The sequence below is a fragment of the Xenopus tropicalis genome, chromosome 8 (assembly GCF_000004195.4).
Source record: "Xenopus tropicalis strain Nigerian chromosome 8, UCB_Xtro_10.0, whole genome shotgun sequence".
Classification (NCBI taxonomy): Eukaryota; Metazoa; Chordata; class Amphibia; order Anura; family Pipidae; genus Xenopus; species Xenopus tropicalis.
The window spans coordinates 145,230,672-145,251,346 of record NC_030684.2 but is presented as its reverse complement, the minus strand read 5'-3'; the positions used below and the strand labels follow the sequence as shown (position 1 = coordinate 145,251,346).

Below are 20,675 nucleotides of genomic sequence, written 5' to 3'. Positions count from 1 at the left end.
ACTGTCTCCATCTTGTCCTACTGTCTCCATCTTGCCCTACTGTCTCCATCTTGCCCTATTGTCTCAATCTTGCCCTACTGTCCCCATCTTGCCCTACTGTCCCCATCTTGTCCTACTGTCCCCATCTTGTCCTACTGTCTCCATCTTGTCCTACTGTCTCCATCTTGCCCTACTGTCTCCATCTTGCCCTACTGTCCCCATCTTGTCCTACTGTCCCCATCTTGTCCTACTGTCTCCATCTTGTCCTACTGTCTCCATCTTGCCCTACTGTCCCCATCTTGCCCTACTGTCTCCATCTTGCCCTACTGTCCCCATCTTGTCCTACTGTCTCCATCTTGTCCTACTGTCCCCATCTTGTCCTACTGTCCCCATCTTGTCCTACTGTCTCCATCTTGCCCTACTGTCTCCATCTTGCCCTACTGTCCCCATCTTGTCCTACTGTCTCCATCTTGCCCTACTGTCCCCATCTTGCCCTACTGTCCCCATCTTGCCCTACTGTCTCCATCTTGTCCTACTGTCCCCATCTTGTCCTACTGTCCCCATCTTGTCCTACTGTCTCCATCTTGTCCTACTGTCCCCATCTTGCCCTACTGTCTCCATCTTGCCCTACTGTCCCCATCTTGTCCTACTGTCCCCATCTTGTCCTACTGTCTCCATCTTGCCCTAGTGTCCCCATCTTGCCCTACTGTCTCCATCTTGCCCTACTGTCTCCATCTTGCCCTACTGTCTCCATCTTGTCCTACTGTCCCCATCTTGCCCTACTGTCTCCATCTTGCCCTACTGTCTCCATCTTGCCCTACTGTCTCCATCTTGCCCTACTGTCTCCATCTTGTCCTACTGTCCCCATCTTGCCCTACTGTCCCCATCTTGCCCTACTGTCTCCATCTTGTCCTACTGTCTCCATCTTGCCCTACTGTCTCCATCTTGTCCTACTGTCCCCATCTTGTCCTACTGTCTCCATCTTGCCCTACTGTCTCCATCTTGCCCTACTGTCTCCATCTTGCCCTACTGTCCCCATCTTGTCCTACCGTCTCCATCTTGTCCTACCGTCTCCATCTTGTCCTACCGTCTCCATCTTGTCCTACCGTCCCCATCTTGCCCTACCAACCCCATCTTGCCCTACCGTCCCCATCTTGCCCTACCGTCTCCATCTTGCCCTACTGTCCCCATCTTGCCCTACTGTCCCCATCTTGCCCTACTTTCTCCATCTTACCCTACTGTCTCCATCTTGCCCTACTGTCTCCATCTTGCCCTACTGTCTCCATCTTGCCCTACTGTCCCCATCTTGTCCTACTGTCTCCATCTTGCCCTACTGTCCCCACCTTGCCCTACTGTCTCCACCTTGCCCTACTGTCTCCATCTTGTCCTACTGTCTCCATCTTGCCCTACTGTCCCCATCTTGTCCTACTGTCTCCATCTTGCCCTACTGTCCCCACCTTGCCCTACTGTCTCCATCTTGCCTTACTGTCTCCATCTTGTCCTACTGTCTCCATCTTGCCCTACTGTCCCCATCTTGTCCTACTGTCCCATCTTGCCCTACTGTCCCCATCTTGCCCTACTGTCCACATCTTGCCCTACTGTCTCCATCTTGCCCTACTGTCTCCATCTTGCCCTACTGTCCCCATCTTGCCCTACTGTCTCCATCTTGCCCTACTGTCTCCATCTTGTCCTACTGTCTCCATCTTGTCCTACTGTCTCCATCTTGCCCTACTGTCCCCATCTTGTCCTACTATCTCCATCTTGTCCTACTGTCTCCATCTTGCCCTACTGTCTCCATCTTGCCCTACTGTCCCCATCTTGTCCTACTGTCTCCATCTTGCCCTACTGTCTCCATCTTGTCCTACTGTCTCAATCTTGCCCTACTGTCCCCATCTTGTCCTACTGTCCCCATCTTGCCCTACTGTCCCCATCTTGCCCTACTGTCTCCATCTTGCCCTACTGTCTCCATCTTGTCCTACTGTCTCCATCTTGTCCTACTGTCTCAATCTTGCCCTAATGTCCCCATCTTGTCCTACTGTCGCCATCTTGCCCTACTGTCCTCCATCTTGCCCTACTGTCTCCATCTTGTCCTACTGTCTCCATCTTGTCCTACTGTCTCCATCTTGTCCTACTGTCCCCATCTTGCCCTACTGTCTCCATCTTGCCCTACTGTCTCCATCTTGCCCTACTGTCCCCATCTTGCCCTACTGTCCCCATCTTGCCCTACTGTCTCCATCTTGCCCTACTGTCTCCATCTTGCCCTACTGTCCCCATCTTGCCCTACTGTCTCCATCTTGCCCTACTGTCCCCATCTTGTCCTACTGTCCCCATCTTGCCCTACTGTCCCCATCTTGTCCTACTGTCTCCATCTTGTCCTACTGTCCCCATCTTGCCCTACTGTCTCCATCTTGCCCTACTGTCCCCATCTTGTCCTACTGTCCCCATCTTGCCCTACTGTCTCCATCTTGCCCTACTGTCTCCATCTTGTCCTACTGACTCCATCTTGTCCTACTGTCTCCATCTTGTCCTACTGACTCCATCTTGTCCTACTGTCTCCATCTTGCCCTACTGTCTCCATCTTGTCCTACTGACTCCATCTTGCCCTACTGTCTCCATCTTGTCCTACTGACTCCATCTTGTCCTACTTACTCCATCTTGTCCTACTGTCTCCATCTTGCCCTACTGTCTCCATCTTGCCCTACTGTCTCCATCTTGTCCTACTGACTCCATCTTTCCCTACTGTCTCCATCTTGCCCTACTGTCTCCATCTTGTCCTACTGACTCCATCTTTCCCTACTGTCTCCATCTTGCCCTACTGTCTCCATCTTGCCCTACTGTCTCCATCTTGCCCTAGAGAGCTGTGAGGGCTGGGGGGCTCTGTGCCCTTGAAGGAGAGACCTGTGAGGGTTGAGGGGGGCTCTGTGCCCATGAAGGAGAGACCTGTGAGGGTTGGGGGGCTCTGTGCCCATGAAGGAGAGACCTGTGAGGGTTGGGGGGCTCTGTGCCCATGAAGGAGAGACTTGTGAGGGTTGGGGGGCTCTGTGCCCATGAAGGAGAGAGCTGTGAGGGTTGGGGGGCTCTGTGCCCATGAAGGAGAGAGCTGTGAGGGTCGGGGGGCTCTGTGCCCATGAAGGAGAGAGCTGTGAGGGGTTGGGGGGCTCTGTGCCCATGAAGGAGAGAGCTGTTAGGGTTGTGGGGCTCTGTGCCCATGAAGGAGAGACCTGTGAGGGTCGGGGGGGCTCTGTGCCCATGAAGGAGAGAGCTGTGAGGGTTGGGGGGCTCTGTGCCCATGAAGGAGAGACCTGTGAGGGTCGGGGGGCTCTGTGCCCATGAAGGAGAGAGCTGTGAGGGTTGGGGGGCTCTGTGCCTATGAAGGAGAGACCTGTGAGGGTTGGGGGGGCTCTGTGCCCATGAAGGAGAGAGCTGTGAGGGTCGGGGGGCTCTGTGCCCATGAAGGAGAGAGCTGTGAGGGTTGGGGGGCTCTGTGCCCATGAAGGAGAGAGCTGTGAGGGTCGGGGGGCTCTGTGCCCATGAAGGAGAGAGCTGTGAGGGTTGGGGGGCTCTGTGCCCATGAAGGAGAGAGCTGTTAGGGTTGTGGGGCTCTGTGCCCATGAAGGAGAGACCTGTGAGGGTCGGGGGGGCTCTGTGCCCATGAAGGAGAGAGCTGTGAGGGTTGGGGGGCTCTGTGCCCATGAAGGAGAGACCTGTGAGGGTCGGGGGGGCTCTGTGCCCATGAAGGAGAGAGCTGTGAGGGTTGGGGTGCTCTGTGCTCATGAAGGAGAGACCTGTGAGGGTTGGGGGGCTCTGTACCCATGGAGGAGAGACCTGTGAGGGTTGGGGGGCTCTGTGCCCATGAAGGAGAGACCTGTGAGGGTTGGGGGGCTCTGTGCCCATGAAGGAGAGACCTGTGAGGGTTGGGGGGCTCTGTGCCCATGAAGGAGAGACCTGTGAGGGTTGGGGGGCTCTGTGCTCATGAAGGAGAGAGCTGTGAGGTTTGGGGTGCTCTGTGCTCATGAAGGAGAGACCTGTGAGGTTGGGGGGCTGTGTGTCCATAAAGAGAGACCTGTGAGGGTTGGGGGGCTCTGTGCCCATGAAGGAGAGACCTGTGAGGGTTGGGGGGCTCTTTGCCCATGAAGGGGAGACCTGTGAGGGTTGGGGGGCTCTTTACCCATGAAGGAGAGACCTGTGAGGGTTGGGGGGCTCTGTGCCCATGAAGGAGAGAGCTGTGAGGGTTGGGGGGCTCTGTGCCCATGAAGGAGAGACCTGTGAGGGTTGGGGTGCTCTGTGCTCATGAAGGAGAGACCTGTGAGGGTTGGGGGGCTCTGTGCCCATGAGGGAGAGACCTGTGAGGGTTGGGGGGCTATGTGCCCATGAAGGAGAGAGCTGTTAGGGTTGTGGGGCTCTGTGCCCATGAAGGAGAGACCTGTGAGGGTCGGGGGGGCTCTGTGCCCATGAAGGAGAGAGCTGTGAGGGTTGGGGGGCTCTGTGCCCATGAAGGAGAGACCTGTGAGGGTCGGGGGGGCTCTGTGCCCATGAAGGAGAGAGCTGTGAGGGTTGGGGTGCTCTGTGCTCATGAAGGAGAGACCTGTGAGGGTTGGGGGGCTCTGTACCCATGGAGGAGAGACCTGTGAGGGTTGGGGGGCTCTGTGCCCATGAAGGAGAGACCTGTGAGGGTTGGGGGGCTCTGTGCCCATGAAGGAGAGACCTGTGAGGGTTGGGGGGCTCTGTGCCCATGAAGGAGAGACCTGTGAGGGTTGGGGGGCTCTGTGCTCATGAAGGAGAGAGCTGTGAGGTTTGGGGTGCTCTGTGCTCATGAAGGAGAGACCTGTGAGGGTTGGGGGGCTGTGTGTCCATAAAGGAGAGACCTGTGAGGGTTGGGGGGCTCTGTGCCCATGAAGGAGAGACCTGTGAGGGTTGGGGGGCTCTTTGCCCATGAAGGGGAGACCTGTGAGGGTTGGGGGGCTCTTTACCCATGAAGGAGAGACCTGTGAGGGTTGGGGGGCTCTGTGCCCATGAAGGAGAGAGCTGTGAGGGTTGGGGGGCTCTGTGCCCATGAAGGAGAGACCTGTGAGGGTTGGGGTGCTCTGTGCTCATGAAGGAGAGACCTGTGAGGGTTGGGGGGCTCTGTGCTCATGAAGGAGAGACCTGTGAGGGTTGGGGGGCTCTGTGCCCATGAAGGAGAGACCTGTGAGGGTTGGGGGGCTCTGTGCTCATGAAGGAGAGACCTGTGAGGGTTGGGGGGCTCTGTGCCCATGAGGGAGAGACCTGTGAGGGTTGGGGGGCTATGTGCCCATGAAGGAGAGAGCTGTGAGGGTTGGGGAGCTCTGTGCCCATGAGGGAGAGACCTGTGAGGGTTGGGGGGCTCTGTGCCCATGAAGGGGAGACCTGTGAGGGTTGGGGGGCTCTGTGCCCATGAAGGAGAGACCTGTGAGGGTAGGGGGGCTCTGTGCCCATGAAGGAGAGAGCTGTGAGGGTTGAGGGGCTCTGTGCCCATGAAGGAGAGACCTGTGAGGGTTGAGGAGCTCTGTGCCCATGAAGGAGAGAGCTGTGAGGGTTGGGGGGCTCTGTGCCCATGAAGGAGAGAGCTGTGAGGGTTGGGGGGCTCTGTGCCCCTGAAGGAGAGAGCTGTGAGGGTTGGGGGGCTCTGTGCCCATGAAGGAGAGAGCTGTGAGGGTTGGGGGGCTCTGTGCCCATGAAGGAGAGACCTGTGAGGGTTGGGGGGCTCTGTGCCCATGAAGGAGAGACCTGTGAGGGTTGGGGGGCTCTGTGCCCATGAAGGAGAGACCTGTGAGGGTTGGGGGGCTCTGTGCCCATGAAGGAGAGAGCTGTGAGGGTTGGGGGGCTCTGTGCCCATGAAGGAGAGACCTGTGAAGGTTGGGGGGGCTCTGTGCCCATGAGGGAGAGACCTGTGAGGGTTGGGGGGCTCTGTGCCCATGAAGGAGAGAGCTGTGAGGGTTGGGGGGCTCTGTGCCCATGAGGGAGAGACCTGTGAGGGTTGGGGAGCTCTGTGCCCATGAAGGAGAGACCTGTGAGGGTTGGGGGGCTCTGTGCCCATGAAGGAGAGAGCTGTGAGGGTTGGGGGGCTCTGTGCCCATGAAGGAGAGACTTGTGAGGGTTGTGGGGCTCTGTGCCCATGAAGGGGAGACCTGTGAGGGTTGGGGGGCTCTGTGCCCATGAAGGAGAGACCTGTGAGGGTTGTGGGGCTCTGTGCCCATGAAGGAGAGAGCTGTGAGGGTTGGGGGGCTCTGTGCCCATGAAGGAGAGACCTGTGAGGGTTGGGGGGCTCTGTGCCCATGAAGGAGAGAGCTGTGAGGGTTGGGGGGCTCTGTGCCCATGAGGGAGAGAGCTGTGAGGGTTGGGGGGCTCTGTGCCCATGAGGGAGAGAGCTGTGAGGGTCGGGGGGCTCTGTGCCCATGAAGGAGAGACCTGTGAGGGTTGGGGGGCTCTGTGCCCATGAAGGAGAGAGCTGTGAGGGTTGGGGGGCTCTGTGCCCATGAAGGGGAGACCTGTGAGGGTTGGGGGGAAGGAGACACTACAAGCAGTTTATTTTCATGGTTAATTTATGACTATGAAGTGAATTCTCAGTTTCTCTCACTTTACACATTCTCGGTTCAATATCGCCCTCTGCTGTTGGGAGGTAACACTGCGCCTCACTGGTTAATGGTGAATAGGAGGGAATTTGGGGGGAATCTTTATGGCACATGATGGGGGACAGCAAAGCCCAAAAGTTCCCAAATACGAAAGTTCAAAAATCACATTTTATTCAAAAAGCATACAAAGTGATATTGGGGGTGAGAGTGGGGGGGGGGGATCTACTTGATCTTTTGGACTTTGCTGTTTGGCTTGCCCTTTAAATTTGGGGACTGTGTCCCATTCGCTTTGGCTCATTTTGATTGGCCGTCGAGGATCCCTCTTTTTGATTAAAATGGGAGTGGCCTAAAACCAAAGATGTAACTCACCCTCCCAGGCAGCAGTGCTGCCATTTACCTGCCCCGCCCCCAACCCATAGCCCCTCCCCAGCCAGTAAGCCGCTCAGTACAAGAGGCAGAGGGCACAATGTCCAACAAGAGATACAATTGCTTTATTTCACAATCCTACCAGCAGGGGGCGCATCTGTCTATTGGGGATCAATCAGAAGCAGAGAGGTTGCGGGAATCACAGGCAATATCCTGATTGGGTTCTGGGGGTGCAGGACACTCGGTTCCCTAGGCCTCTCCCATCATGCCCTGCCAGCCTCCCAGGCATCTATAGCAGTTTCATGTTCACTACAGCACAGCCTCACTTGTCGGCAATCAGAGATAAGTACTTGGCTTTGGCCCATGGGCATGTTATTGGGGGGGGGGTTAGAAGTCCGGCAGCACCAAACAATCCACTTAATGACCGGCTGAAGAGACTCATTAGCCCTTAATGATCAGCAGGGGAGCATGGGGGGCCCTCCAGCCGCCATATTGCCTAGTCCAGCAACTCCTTGATGCACCAGCAGCACAGCAGGAAGTACAGACATTCCTTTAGGGTCTGCAGGAAGGAGAACCCCAAATTCATCCCCATGGCGCCCTTGTAGCGGGGAAAGGGCAGCGTCATGTTCCGCAGGGCGTGCCCCACATTACAGGGTGGCACCGTAGGGCGATGCGGGTCGGAGCGGAAGAGCGGAGCCAGGAGGGAGCGGTACCTCTCGAGTGGAAACATAATGTGGGTGTGCGGTGCCGGAGGGGGGCAATATATCCAGTGGCGCGCAGGGGCACGAGGCCCAGCATGGGAGGAGGGAGAAACCAGTGGAACAAGCGGATCATTCTGTTGGGAAAAGGCCTGGAATGTGCTGCCCGCTGCTGCTTTTGCCCCCATAGCTTGGGCTCAGCAAACCTTCCCTGGCCTGGGGGGGGGGGGCAGCCCCATAGCTTGGGCTCAGCAAACCTTCCCTGGCCTGGGGGGGGGGGGGGCAGCCCCATAGCTTGGGCTCAGCAAACCTTCCCTGGCCTGGGGGGGGGGCAGCCCCATAGCTTGGGCTCAGCAAACCTTCCCTGGCCTGGGGGGGGGCAGCCCCATAGCTTGGGCTCAGCAAACCTTCCCTGGCCTGGGGGGGGGGGCAGCCCCATAGCTTGGGCTCAGCAAACCTTCCTGGCCTGGGGGGGGGGGGCAGCCCATAGCTTGGGCTCAGCAAACCTTCCCTGGCCTGGGGGGGGGGGGGCAGCCCCATAGCTTGGGCTCAGCAAACCTTCCCTGGCCTGGGGGGGGGGGGCAGCCCCATAGCTTGGGCTCAGCAAACCTTCCCTGGCCTGGGGGGGGGCAGCCCCATAGCTTGGGCTCAGCAAACCTTCCCTGGTCTGGGGGGGGGCAGCCCCATAGCTTGGGCTCAGCAAACCTTCCCTGGCCTGGGGGGGGGCCAGCCCCATAGCTTGGGCTCAGCAAACCTTCCCTGGCCTGGGGGGGGGGGGGGGCAGCCCCATAGCTTGGGCTCAGCAAACCTTCCCTGGCCTGGGGGGGGGGGCAGCCCCATAGCTTGGGCTCAGCAAACCTTCCCTGGCCTGGGGGGGGGCAGCCCATAGCTTGGGCTCAGCAAACCTTCCCTGGTTTGGGGGGGGGCAGCCCCATAGCTTGGGCTCAGCAAACCTTCCCTGGCCTGGGGGGGGGCAGCCCCATAGCTTGGGCTCAGCAAACCTTCCCTGGCCTGGGGGGGGGGGGGGCAGCCCCATAGCTTGGGCTCAGCAAACCTTCCCTGGCCTGGGGGGGGGGCAGCCCCATAGCTTGGGCTCAGCAAACCTTCCCTGGTCTGGGGGGGGGCAGCCCCATAGCTTGGGCTCAGCAAACCTTCCCTGGCCTGGGGGGGGGGGCAGCCCCATAGCTTGGGCTCAGCAAACCTTCCCTGGCCTGGGGGGGGGCAGCCCCATAGCTTGGGCTCAGCAAACCTTCCCTGGCCTGGGGGTGGGGGGGGCAGCCCCATAGCTTGGGCTCAGCAAACCTTCCCTGGCCTGGGGGGGTGGGGGGCAGCCCATTGCTGACAGCTTGAGGTAGAAGCGCTGACCCAGCAGGAGGGCCCCCGGGAGCCATTGTGCCAGTTCCAGAGGAGTTTATAGAGTAGCGAGTCCAGAGGCACAGAATGGGTTAAACATATCTCACTGCCCCCCCCTACACACTTCTATGAACCCCCAAATCCTCCCCAATGGCTGGCTGTGCCCATGAGCTGTGGCACACAAACCAGCCCGCGGCTAAGAGGGCACAGGTGTCTACTCCACGTGGCAGTCGGAGGGCATCTGTAAGCTGGCAAGAGAGAATATGTCAGACAGTTGGGGTACAGGGGGATAAGGGGGGACGTGGGGGGGAGCAGGGGGGAAGCACAGACGCCATGACGGCTGGAGAAGGGAGAGGGGCATCTGTAAGCTGGCAAGGGAGAATATGTCAGACAGTTGGGGTACAGGGGGGACGTGGGGGGGAGCAGGGGGAAGCACAGACGCCATGACGGCTGGAGTAGGGAGGGGGGCATCTGTAGGCTGGCAAGGGAGAATATGTCAGACAGTTGGGGTACAGGGGGATAAGGGGGGACGTGGGGGGGAGCAGGGGGGAAGCACAGACGCCATGACGGCTGGAGAAGGGAGGGGGGCATCTGTAGGCTGGCAAGGGAGAATATGTCAGACAGTTGGGGTACAGTCAGGGGGATAAGGGGGGACATGGGGGGGAGCACAGGTGCCACGAGGGCTGGAGTAGGGAGGGGGGCAGCGGTGCCAGGGGAGGCAGATGGCAGCAGGGAGTCAGTACCAGACACACACAGTTGGCACACAGTTTATTATGCCACAACGTATGTACATAGCCGGGCACATTGCTGGGCACTCCCCATATACAGACACATAGTTACATCCACATTTAAAATATTTACATTTCCATTAAAATACAGTGTGTCCTCCTTGTAGTGCCCCTAGTGTGGGTCCCCCTGGCGTTCTGCCCCTAGCGTGGGTCCCCCTGGCGTTCTGCCCCTAGCGTGGGTCCCCCTGGCGTTCTGCCCCTAGCGTGGGTCCCCCAGGCGTTCTGCCCCTAGCGTGGGTCCCCCTGGCGTTCTGCCCCTAGCGTGGGTAACCCTGGCGTTCTGCCCCTAGTGTGGGTCCCCCTGGCGTTCTGCCCCTAGCGTGGGTCCCCCTGGCGTTCTGCCCCTAGCGTGGGTCCCCTGGCGTTCTGCCCCTAGCGTGGGTCCCCCTGGCGTTCTGCCCCTAGCGTGGGTCCCCCAGGCGTTCTGCCCCTAGCGTGGGTCCCCCTGGCGTTCAGCCCCTAGCGTGGGTAACCCTGGCGTTCTGCCCTAGCGTGGGTCCCCCTGGCGTTCTGCCCCTAGCGTGGGTCCCCCTGGCGTTCTGCCCCTAGCGTGGGTCCCCCTGGCGTTCTGCCCCTAGCGTGGGTCCCCCTGGCATTCTGCCCCTAGCGTGGGTCCCCCTGGCATTCTGCCCCTAGCGTGGGTCCCCCTGGCATTCTGCCCCTAGCGTGGGTAACCCTGGCGTTCTGCCCCTAGCGTGGGTCCCCCTGGCGTTCTGCCCCTAGCGTGGGTCCCCCTGGCGTTCTGCCCCTAGCGTGGGTCCCCCTGGCATTCTGCCCCTAGCGTGGGTCCCCTGGCATTCTGCCCCTAGCGTGGGTCCCCTGGCATTCTGCCCCTAGCGTGGGTAACCCTGGCGTTCTGCCCCTAGCGTGGGTAACCCTGGCATTTCTGCCCCTAGCGTGGGTCCCCCTGGCGTTCTGCCCCTAGCGTGGGTCCCCCTGGCGTTCTGCCCCTAGCGTGGGTCCCCCTGGCGTTCTGCCCCTAGCGTGGGTAACCCTGGCGTTCTGCCCCTAGCGTGGGTAACCCTGGCGTTCTGCCCCTAGTGTGGGCCCCCCTGGCGTTCTGCCCCTGGCATGGGTAACCCTGACGTACTGCCCCTAGCGTGGGTAACCCTGGCATTCTGCCCCTAGCGTGGGTAACCCTGGCATTCTGCCCCTAGCGTGGGTCCCCTGGTGTTCTGCCCCTGGCGTGGGTCCCCTGGTGTCCTGCCCCTATGGTTTGTCCCCTGGTGTTCTGCCCCTAGTGTGGGTCCCCCCGGTATTCTGCCCCTGGCGTGGGTCCCCCTGGCAGTGTGCCCCTAGTGTGGGCCCCCCTGGTGTTCTGCCCCTAGCATGGGTAACTCTGGCGTTCTGCCCCTAGTTTGGGTCCCCTGGCGTTCTGCCCCTAGTGTGGGCCCCCCTGGTGTTCTGCCCCTAGCGTGGGTAACCCTGGCGTTCTGCCCCTAGTGTGGGCCCCCCTGGCGTTCTGCCCCTGGCATGGGTAACCCTGACGTACTGCCCCTTGCGTGGGTAACCCTGGCATTCTGCCCCTAGCGTGGGTCCCCTGGTGTTCTGCCCCTAGCGTGGGTAACCCTGGCATTCTGCCCCTAGTGTGGGTCCCCCCGGTATCCTGCCCCTGGCGTGGGTCCCCCTGGCAGTGTGCCCCTAGTGTGGGCCCCCCTGGTGTTCTGCCCCTAGCGTGGGTAACTCTGGCGTTCTGCCCCTAGTTTGGGTCCCCTGGCGTTCTGCCCCTAGCGTGGGTAACCCTGGCGTTCTGCCCCTAGCGTGGGTCCCCCTGGCAGTGTGCCCCTAGTGTGGGCCCCCCTGGTGTTCTGCCCCTAGCATGGGTAACCCTGGCGTTCTGCCCCTAGCGTGGGTCCCCCTGGCGTTCTGCCCCTAGCGTGGGTCCCCCTGGCGTTCTGCCCCTAGCGTGGGTAACCCTGGCGTTCTGCCCCTAGCGTGGGTAACCCTGGCGTTCTGCCCCTAGTGTGGGCCCCCCTGGCGTTCTGCCCCTGGCATGGGTAACCCTGACGTACTGCCCCTAGCGTGGGTAACCCTGGCATTCTGCCCCTAGCGTGGGTAACCCTGGCATTCTGCCCCTAGCGTGGGTCCCCTGGTGTTCTGCCCCTGGCGTGGGTCCCCTGGTGTTCTGCCCCTATGGTTTGTCCCCTGGTGTTCTGCCCCTAGTGTGGGTCCCCCCGGTATTCTGCCCCTGGCGTGGGTCCCCCTGGCAGTGTGCCCCTAGTGTGGGCCCCCCTGGTGTTCTGCCCCTAGCATGGGTAACTCTGGCGTTCTGCCCCTAGTTTGGGTCCCCTGGCGTTCTGCCCCTAGTGTGGGCCCCCCTGGTGTTCTGCCCCTAGCGTGGGTAACCCTGGCGTTCTGCCCCTAGTGTGGGCCCCCCTGGCGTTCTGCCCCTGGCATGGGTAACCCTGACGTACTGCCCCTTGCGTGGGTAACCCTGGCATTCTGCCCCTAGCGTGGGTCCCCTGGTGTTCTGCCCCTAGCGTGGGTAACCCTGGCATTCTGCCCCTAGTGTGGGTCCCCCCGGTATCCTGCCCCTGGCGTGGGTCCCCCTGGCAGTGTGCCCCTAGTGTGGGCCCCCCTGGTGTTCTGCCCCTAGCGTGGGTAACTCTGGCGTTCTGCCCCTAGTTTGGGTCCCCTGGCGTTCTGCCCCTAGCGTGGGCCCCCCTGGCAGTGTGCCCCTAGTGTGGGCCCCCTCTGGTGTTCTGCCCCTAGCGTGGGTAACCCTGGCGTTCTGCCCCTAGCGTGGGTCCCCCTGGCAGTGTGCCCCTAGTGTGGGCCCCCCTGGTGTTCTGCCCCTAGCATGGGTAACCCTGGCATTCTGCCCCTGGTGTGGGTCCCCCTGGTGTTCTGCCCTTAGTGTGGGCCCCCCTGGCGTTCTGCCCCTAGCATGGGTCCCCCCGGTATCCTGCCCCTGGCGTGGGTCCCCCTGGCAGTGTGCCCCTAGCGTGGGTAACTCTGGCGTTCTGCCCCTAGTGTGGGTCCCCTGGTGTTCTGCCCCTAGCGTGGGTAACCCTGGCGTTCTGCCCCTGGCGTGGGTCCCCCTGGCGTCCTGCCCCTGGCGTGGGTCCCCCTGGCGTTCTGCCCCTGGCGTGGGTCCCCCTGGCGTTCTGCCCCTAGCGTGGGTCCCCTCTGGTGTTCTGCCCCTAGCATGGGTAACCCTGGCATTCTGCCCCTAGCGTGGGTCCCCCTGGCGTTCTGCCCCTAGCGTGGGTCCCCCTGGCGTTCTGCCCCTAGTGTGGGTCCCCTCTGGTGTTCTGCCCCTAGCGTGGGTCCCCCTGGCGTTCTGCCCCTAGCGTGGGTCCCCCTGGCGTTCTGCCCCTAGTGTGGGCCCCCTCTGGTGTTCTGCCCCTAGCGTGGGTAACCCTGGTGTTCTGCCCCTAGTGTGGGTCCCCTGGTGTTCTGCCCCTTGGCACTTGTACCCTCCTGGCCGTGGGTCCCTGGCGTTCACTGTACAGTGGGACACAAGGACGGGCATCAAACTTACAGACACATCAGAAGGACGAGGAACTGAGAGGGGGGGGGAGTGAAGACATTCACTCCCCCATTATTGGCACTTAAAGCTCCAGTACAGTCTGACTGACAAACAGCCCCCCCGCCCCCCCACAGACTGGCAGGCAAGTTAGGAGGAGGGAACCATTTAGTGACGGGGGTGGGGGGGCACTGATGATTGGGGGGTGGGGCACTGATGATTGGGGGGTGGGGCACTGATGGTTGGGGGGTGGGGCACTGATGATTGGGGGGTGGGGCACTGATGATTGGGGGGTGGGGCACTGAGGATGGGGTGGGTGGGGCACTGATGATGGGGTGGGTGGGGCACTGATGATAGGGGGGTGGGGCACTGATGATAGGGGGGTGGGGCACTGATGATAGGGGGGTGGGGCACTGATGATAGGGGGGTGGGGCACAGATGATAGGGGGGTGGGGCACAGATGATGGGGTGGGTGGGGCACAGATGATGGGGTGGGTGGGGCACTGATGATAGGGGGGTGGGGCACAGATGATGGGGTGGGTGGGGCACAGATGATGAGGTGGGTGGGGCACTGATGATTGGGGGGTGGGGCACTGATGATGAGGTGGGTGGGGCACTAATGATGAGGTGGGTGGGGCACTGAGGATGAGGTGGGTGGGGCACTGATGATTGGGGGGTGGGGCACTGATGATTGGGGGGTGGGGCACTGATGATAGGGGGGACACTGATGTGTCAAGACTAATTACTTCCTGGAGACTCGCTCCTCCTCCTCATTTTCCAGCTTGTAGGCAGGCTGGTAGCTCTCAGTGCCCCCCGGGGTGGTGAATCGCAGGGCCGGGTTCTTCACGGTGTTCTCCATGCTGCCCAGAGACGTGTAACTGTAACGGGAGTGGGTGGAGTCAGGGACCCGCGGGAGGAGGAGCTAGAAAGGGCCACATACAGATATAGGGAGCAGAATGAGATGCACAGGGATAGTTACCCTTTATCATAGAGAATACAGTAGGGAATGTAGAGAGTCCGCAGGAAGTCCCAGATGTCTCCGTACGACCAATCCTGCAGTGGGGAATAATAATAACGTTGCACTGGCGCTTCTGACACTGCAGGACTTGTATTGTGAAAGTAGGCAAATCCTTGCCCTGGGGGGGGCGCTCTGCAACTAGAGGCTTGGCTGCTCCCAATGATATGAGCCAAATAGGAACAATAACCTGCATGTGTCACTGAGCATTATGGGAAATTAAAGGCACTGACCCCCACCAAGAGAGGAATAGGATGTCAGGGAGTAGTACTGACCCACTAAGCTGACACTTGGCAGGGAGGCGCACCCCGTACCTCCTTGGGTAACAAGCAAAGGGAGTGGCACACAGAGCTGACACTCACCAGTAGGGGGTTCACTCGCATGTACTGGGGCCAGTCGGGGTCCGTCAGGCACATGGGGGTCAGTGTCCGGGAGTAGGGGTCGGAGCGCCTGGTGCCCATCAGAACCGCTTCCAGATTGGGTTGTTCTGCTTTCAGGTCCATAAGCGCCTGCTTGATGTACCCCTGGATGGTGTAGATCCGGAGATTGTACCTGTAGGGGCAATAAGGGGGGTTACGCTCAGAGCCCGGGGGGGGGGTCGCTGACCCCACAGGGCTCCTCTCACCGTTTGGTCGTGCTCTGCATGAACTGCTCCATCTCTGGGAAGGGCGAGACGATCCGGATGTACAGCGCCTGCAGGTGGTCCTTCCGCTCCGGGTATTTCCTGAGGGGCAAAGAAGGGGAGTGGGTGACCTGGGGCACCTCCTGACTGGGGGGGCTCTGTGGGGGGCATCTCCTCACCTCTGTACAGCGGCGTGGAACAGGTGCAGGAGGGCCGTGCAGTCTTTGCCCCCATTAAAGGCCACACAGATCTTGTCCAGGCTGTAAGTGTCGAGCCCCTCCTCCAGGATGCGCAGTGCCGCCGCCACCTTGTCCCCCAGGGGCGAGCCTATTGGGCACAAGGGAATCACTGCCGTGACTGGGTGCCACACTGGGGCCCCACCCTCCCAGGGTTCCACACAGGGGCCCCACCCTCTACTCACACTGATTGGATTCACTTACCCAGGGGGATGTTCTTGCCTGACCATGGGAAAGAGAGCAGCCCAGGAGCAGGAAGTACAGAGAATCAGAGCTCTGTACCTGGGTAAGTACTGGGGGGAGATTGGATTCACTTACCCAGGGGGAGGTTCCTGCCTGACCATGGGAAAGAGAGCAGCCCAGGAGCAGGAAGTACAGAGAATCAGAGCTCTGTACCTGGGTAAGTACTGGGGGGAGATTGGATTCACTTACCCGGGGGGGGGTTCCTGCCTGACCATGGGAAAGAGAGCAGCCCAGGAGCAGGAAGTACAGAGAATCAGAGCTCTGTACCTGGGTAAGTACTGGGGGGAGATTGGATTCACTTACCTTGGGGGGGTTCCTGCCTGACCATGGGAAAGAGAGCAGCCCAGGAGCAGGAAGTACAGAGAATCAGAGCTCTGTACCTGGGTAAGTACTGGGGGGAGATTGGATTCACTTACCCAGGGGGGAGGTTCCTGCCTGACCATGGGAAAGAGAGCAGCCCAGGAGCAGGAAGTACAGAGAATCAGAGCTCTGTACCTGGGTAAGTACTGGGGGGAGATTGGATTCACTTACCCGGGGGGGGTTCCTGCCTGACCATGGGAAAGAGAGCAGCCCAGGAGCAGGAAGTACAGAGAATCAGAGCTCTGTACCTGGGTAAGTACTGGGGGGAGATTGGATTCACTTACCCAGGGGGAGGTTCCTGTCTGACCATGGGAAAGAGAGCAGCCCAGGAGCAGGAAGTACAGAGAATCAGAGCTCTGTACCTGGGTAAGTACTGGGGGGAGATTGGATTCACTTACCCAGGGGGGAGTTCCTGCCTGACCATGGGAAAGAGAGCAGCCCAGGAGCAGGAAGTACAGAGAATCAGAGCTCTGTACCTGGGTAAGTACTGGGGGGAGATTGGATCCACTTACCCAGGGGGGGGTTCCTGTCTGACCATGGGAAAGAGAGCAGCCCAGGAGCAGGAAGTACAGAGAATACATTTAACCCTATAAGCCACGCCATAGGGTACCTGACTGGGCAAGCTGATAGACTTGGGCTGCCGCCTGTGTCACTGGATCCTTTACAAATGGCACCACCACCCCGGGGGGCAGATGTTCTATCAGGAACTTGTGAGCTTCCTCCAGACGCGCCTCGGAGTCCGAGTCCAACACCAGCAGAACTCGGAAGTAGTTGTTGCTCCAGTCGGGATAGGAGCCCAGACTCACGTGCTTCCTGAAGCGGCCATTCACCTCGCCCAGCACCCCGGCTATGGCCACCTCGTCGGCATTGACACAGACCTCCCGGTAGTGGAAGCGGGTCTTGTCGTTGCGAAAGAGGTGGTCCAGCCCCTCCAGGGACTTCTCCATCAGGGACGGGATCCCGGGGAACACGTAGACGTTGCCAACGCTGACCAGCGGGTACTTAAAGCTGTCGCCGGTCCTCTTGTCCGTGCCGTAGTTCAGCTTGGAGGAAACGGGGATCCGTGCCAACTTCATCTCCGGGCACCCCGCGTCTGTCCGGCCAAAGAACTTCTGCACCAGGGCCACCAGCTCCGGGTGAGGGAACGTATTCTCCCCAAACGCCTTGGCCACGGCCTCGAACGTCACGTCATCGTGGGTGGGGCCAATGCCGCCCGACGTTAGTACGTAGGTGTAAAGGGAGGAGAAATCCGCTATCTCCTTAGCAATGATGTCCACGTCGTCGGGGATCACAGAGATCTTACTGACTTTAACCCCGATGGTACGTAACTTCTTGCATATAAAGAAGGAGTTTGTGTCCTGTGTGTGGCCCTGAAACCAGAGACAGAGAAGCGGCACATAGTATAATATGGGATAATGTACCCCCTACTGTAAGTGATAAGGATATTAGCAGTCACTGAGGGGTTCTGTGCCCCCCATATAAAGGCACAAGGCTGCAGGCTGAGTTATACAGGGAACTCTGAGTATCACTCATGTATTATAAGGGATACTGTACCCCCTACTGTAAATGATAAGGATATTAGCAGTCACTGAGGGGTTCTGTGCCCCCCATATAAAGGCACAAGGCTGCAGGCTGAGTTATACAGGGAACTCTGAGTATCACTCATGTATTATAAGGGATAATGTACCCCCTACTGTAAATGATAAGGATATTAGCAGTCACTGAGGGGTTCTGTGCCCCCCATATAAAGGCACAAGGCTGCAGGCTGAGTTATACAGAGAACTCTGAGTATCACTCATGTATTATAAGGGATAATGTACCCCCTACTGTAAATGATAAGGATATTAGCAGTCACTGAGGGGTTCTGTGCCCCCCATATAAAGGCACAAGGCTGCAGGCTGAGTTATACAGGGAACTCTGAGTATCACTCATGTATTATAAGGGATAATGTACCCCCTACTGTAAGTGATAAGGATATTAGCAGTCACTGAGGGGTTCTGTGCCCCCCATATAAAGGCACAAGGCTGCAGGCTGAGTTATACAGGGAACTCTGAGTATCACTCATGTATTATAAGGGATACTGTACCCCCTACTGTAAATGATAAGGATATTAGCAGTCACTGAGGGGTTCTGTGCCCCCCATATAAAGGCACAAGGCTGCAGGCTGAGTTATACAGGGAACTCTGAGTATCACTCATGTATTATAAGGGATAATGTACCCCCTACTGTAAATGATAAGGATATTAGCAGTCACTGAGGGGTTCTGTGCCCCCCATATAAAGGCACAAGGCTGCAGGCTGAGTTATACAGGGAACTCTGAGTATCACTCATGTATTATAAGGGATAATGTACCCCCTACTGTAAATGATAAGGATTCTGAGAGCCCACAGAGCAGCACTGACCTTTAGAATCTCATCGCCGATGATAATGATCCCAGCAGTCACAGTTCCATCTTCAGTATGGGAGCCTTGGGTCGGGGCCCCCTGGCAGAAGCTGTTAGAGGCCATGGCTAAATGTGCCCGGATTCTCCCTAAGCGCAGGACACTCCTCCCGAGCCGCAGGGCAGGGCATGCAGACATGGGCCCCTCATTCACAGCTGGCGATGGGCACGGCCTGTGGCACAAACAATGCAAAGGCCTCACTATTCAGAGTCACATAATGTGTGTGGGGGGGGGGGGGGGCAAGGGGGGTACAACCTTCAGGGCCCCTAATGGGGGGGGGGGGGATTACAACCTTCAGGGCTCCTAATGGGGGGGGGGGGAGATTACAACCTTCAGGGCTCCTAGTGGGGGGGGGGACACTTCAGGGCCCCTAATGGGGGAGTATGGGCACAACCTTCAGGGCCCCTAGTAGGGGGGGGTATGGGCACAACCTTCAGGGTCCCTAGTAGGGGGGGTATGGGCACAACCTTCAGGGTCCCTAGTAGGGGGGTTATGGGCACAACCTTCAGGGCCCCTAGTAGGGGGGGTATGGGCACAACCTTCAGGGCCCCTAGTAGGGGGGGGTATGGGCACAACCTTCAGGGTCCCTAGTAGGGGGGGTATGGGCACAACCTTCAGGGTCCCTAGTAGGGGGGTATGGGCACAACCTTCAGGGCCCCTAGTAGGGGGGGGTATGGGCACAACCTTCAGGGCCCCTAGTAGGGGGGTTATGGGCACAACCTTCAGGGCCCCTAGTAGGGGGGGTATGGGCACAACCTTCAGGGCCCCTAGTAGGGGGGGGTATGGGCACAACCTTCAGGGTCCCTAGTAGGGGGGGGTATGGGCACAACCTTCAGGGTCCCTAGTAGGGGGGGTATGGGCACAACCTTCAGGGCCCCTAGTAGGGGGGGGTATGGGCACAACCTTCAGGGCCCCTAGTAGGGGGGGGTATGGGCACAACCTTCAGGGCCCCTAGTAGGGGGGGTATGGGCACAACCTTCAGGGCCCCTAGTGACACTGGGAGAGGTATTATTACACCATGGGGGGAGGGGCATTAAACCCACCAAACACAAATAAATAGAAAAGCCAAGTGTAAAAGTAGGAGGGGGGGGGGGGGGGGCTCATAGTAACAAACTCACTGTAACTCACTCATTCCCCTCTAACAAACGTCAGTGTCACTCCCACCTGGGCTCCCAGGGAAAGACATAGGGTTGTCTGCCCCTCCTGCCCCTTCTGCCCCCTCCCTGCCCCCTCCTGCCCCCTCCTGCCCCCTCCTGCCCCCTCCTGCCCCCTCCTGCCCCTTCTCCCTCTCACTCTCACCTGCTCCACTGACTCCTCTGAGCCTCCCACACCGGCTCCCAGTACTACAACTCATAACCGCGCCCACTGTCGAACCCCATTCGCCGGCGCGTCTGTCACTCCGCATCTTAAAACTCTGTGATTGGTTTCCTTCCAACAGCGGAACGTTCCCAAGCGCACAGTCTTCCCAGGGAAACAGTCACCCCGAGCATTGGGTTCCGCTCAATGAGGCGTCTGTCTATTGGCTGTAAGCCCAGCTGTCTGTCTCCGCTCCAGTATTTCCGGTCAGAGAATGAGAGGGTGGAGCTCAGCGGCATCTGTCCGTATGTGGGCAAACCCTGCCGGTGACCGACACCTTCTAACTGGGCATTTAGTCTGTGCCCCGCTGTGCTGGGACCCCCTCCGAAATCCCACTGTCCATGTACTGTGCAAGGGCAAATGTGCCCCCCAAGCAGATTAAACAGGAGCCGCCGGGATGTAGGTGCCACAGAGTGGGTGTTGCTGTGCATTGTGGGTAACAGGGCTGACGCAGTGTGTCGCACTCACTACTGACAGCAAAAATCAGTCACAATAAAGAAATATTTGTTACCATAGGAATCTATAGGAAATGGCGCTGCTGTATTTTAGCACTTTCTGGTTATTAGGTTTCCAGATAATAGATCCCATACCTATATCATTTTTTATTATGAATCCATAGCATTTGGGAAGTGCCAGTGTCATTATATTGTGTAGGGTTGGTCCCCCGAAGCGCCCTCTACCTGCCCCTGTAACTTCACTATAAGGGGTACATTATCCCTATAATAACTCAGCCTGCAGCTTTGTGCCTTTATATGGGGGGCACAGAACCCCTCAGTGACTGCTAATATCCTTATCATTTACAGTAGGGGGTACATTATCCCTTATAATACATGAGTGATACTCAGAGTTCCCTGTATAACTCAGCCTGCAGCCTTGTGCCTTTATATGGGGGGCACAGAACCCCTCAGTGACTGCTAATATCCTTATCATTTACAGTAGGGGGTACATTATCCCTTATAATACATGAGTGATACTCAGAGTTCCCTGTATAACTCAGCCTGCAGCCTTGTGCCTTTATATGGGGGGCACAGAACCCCTCAGTGACTGCTAATATCCTTATCATTTACAGTAGGGGGTACATTATCCCTTATAATACATGAGTGATACTCAGAGTTCCCTGTATAACTCAGCCTGCAGCCTTGTGCCTTTATATGGGGGG

At 58.8% G+C, this 20,675-nt stretch overlaps 1 protein-coding gene across 4 annotated transcripts; it reads right to left on the bottom strand.

The window, feature by feature from the left end:
* Window positions 1–8,915: 8,915 nt before the first annotated feature.
* On the bottom strand, window positions 8,916–19,627 carry flad1 (flavin adenine dinucleotide synthetase 1). 4 transcript variants are annotated; one of them, XM_031891442.1, is made up of 9 exons: window positions 19,279–19,336; window positions 18,122–18,332; window positions 16,330–17,089; window positions 15,060–15,207; window positions 14,884–14,982; window positions 14,621–14,810; window positions 14,223–14,296; window positions 13,990–14,121; window positions 8,916–9,234 (listed from the first exon to the last, which is right to left on the bottom strand). In XM_031891442.1, the coding sequence occupies exons 1-9, from the start codon at window positions 19,290–19,292 to the stop codon at window positions 9,201–9,203; spliced, it is 1,662 nt and encodes a 553-aa protein (XP_031747302.1). In that variant the 5' UTR covers window positions 19,293–19,336; the 3' UTR covers window positions 8,916–9,200. The 4 variants fall into 4 exon arrangements, with proteins under 4 accessions (XP_031747302.1, XP_031747305.1, XP_031747303.1 ...); XM_031891443.1 differs by lacking the exon at window positions 19,279–19,336 and adding an exon at window positions 19,460–19,627 and having other exon boundaries at window positions 8,917–9,234; XM_031891444.1 differs by having other exon boundaries at window positions 8,917–9,234; window positions 19,289–19,310.
* Window positions 19,628–20,675: the final 1,048 nt, after the last annotated feature.

Coding starts and splice junctions, on each gene's coding strand:
- flad1 (XM_031891442.1), bottom strand. Junction 14,983..15,059: donor TTCCACGCCGCTGTACAGAG/GTGAGGAGATGC, acceptor TTTGCCCCTCAG/GAAATACCCGGAGCGGAAGG. Junction 14,122..14,222: donor TGTATTCTCTATGATAAAGG/GTAACTATCCCT, acceptor CTCCCGTTACAG/TTACACGTCTCTGGGCAGCA.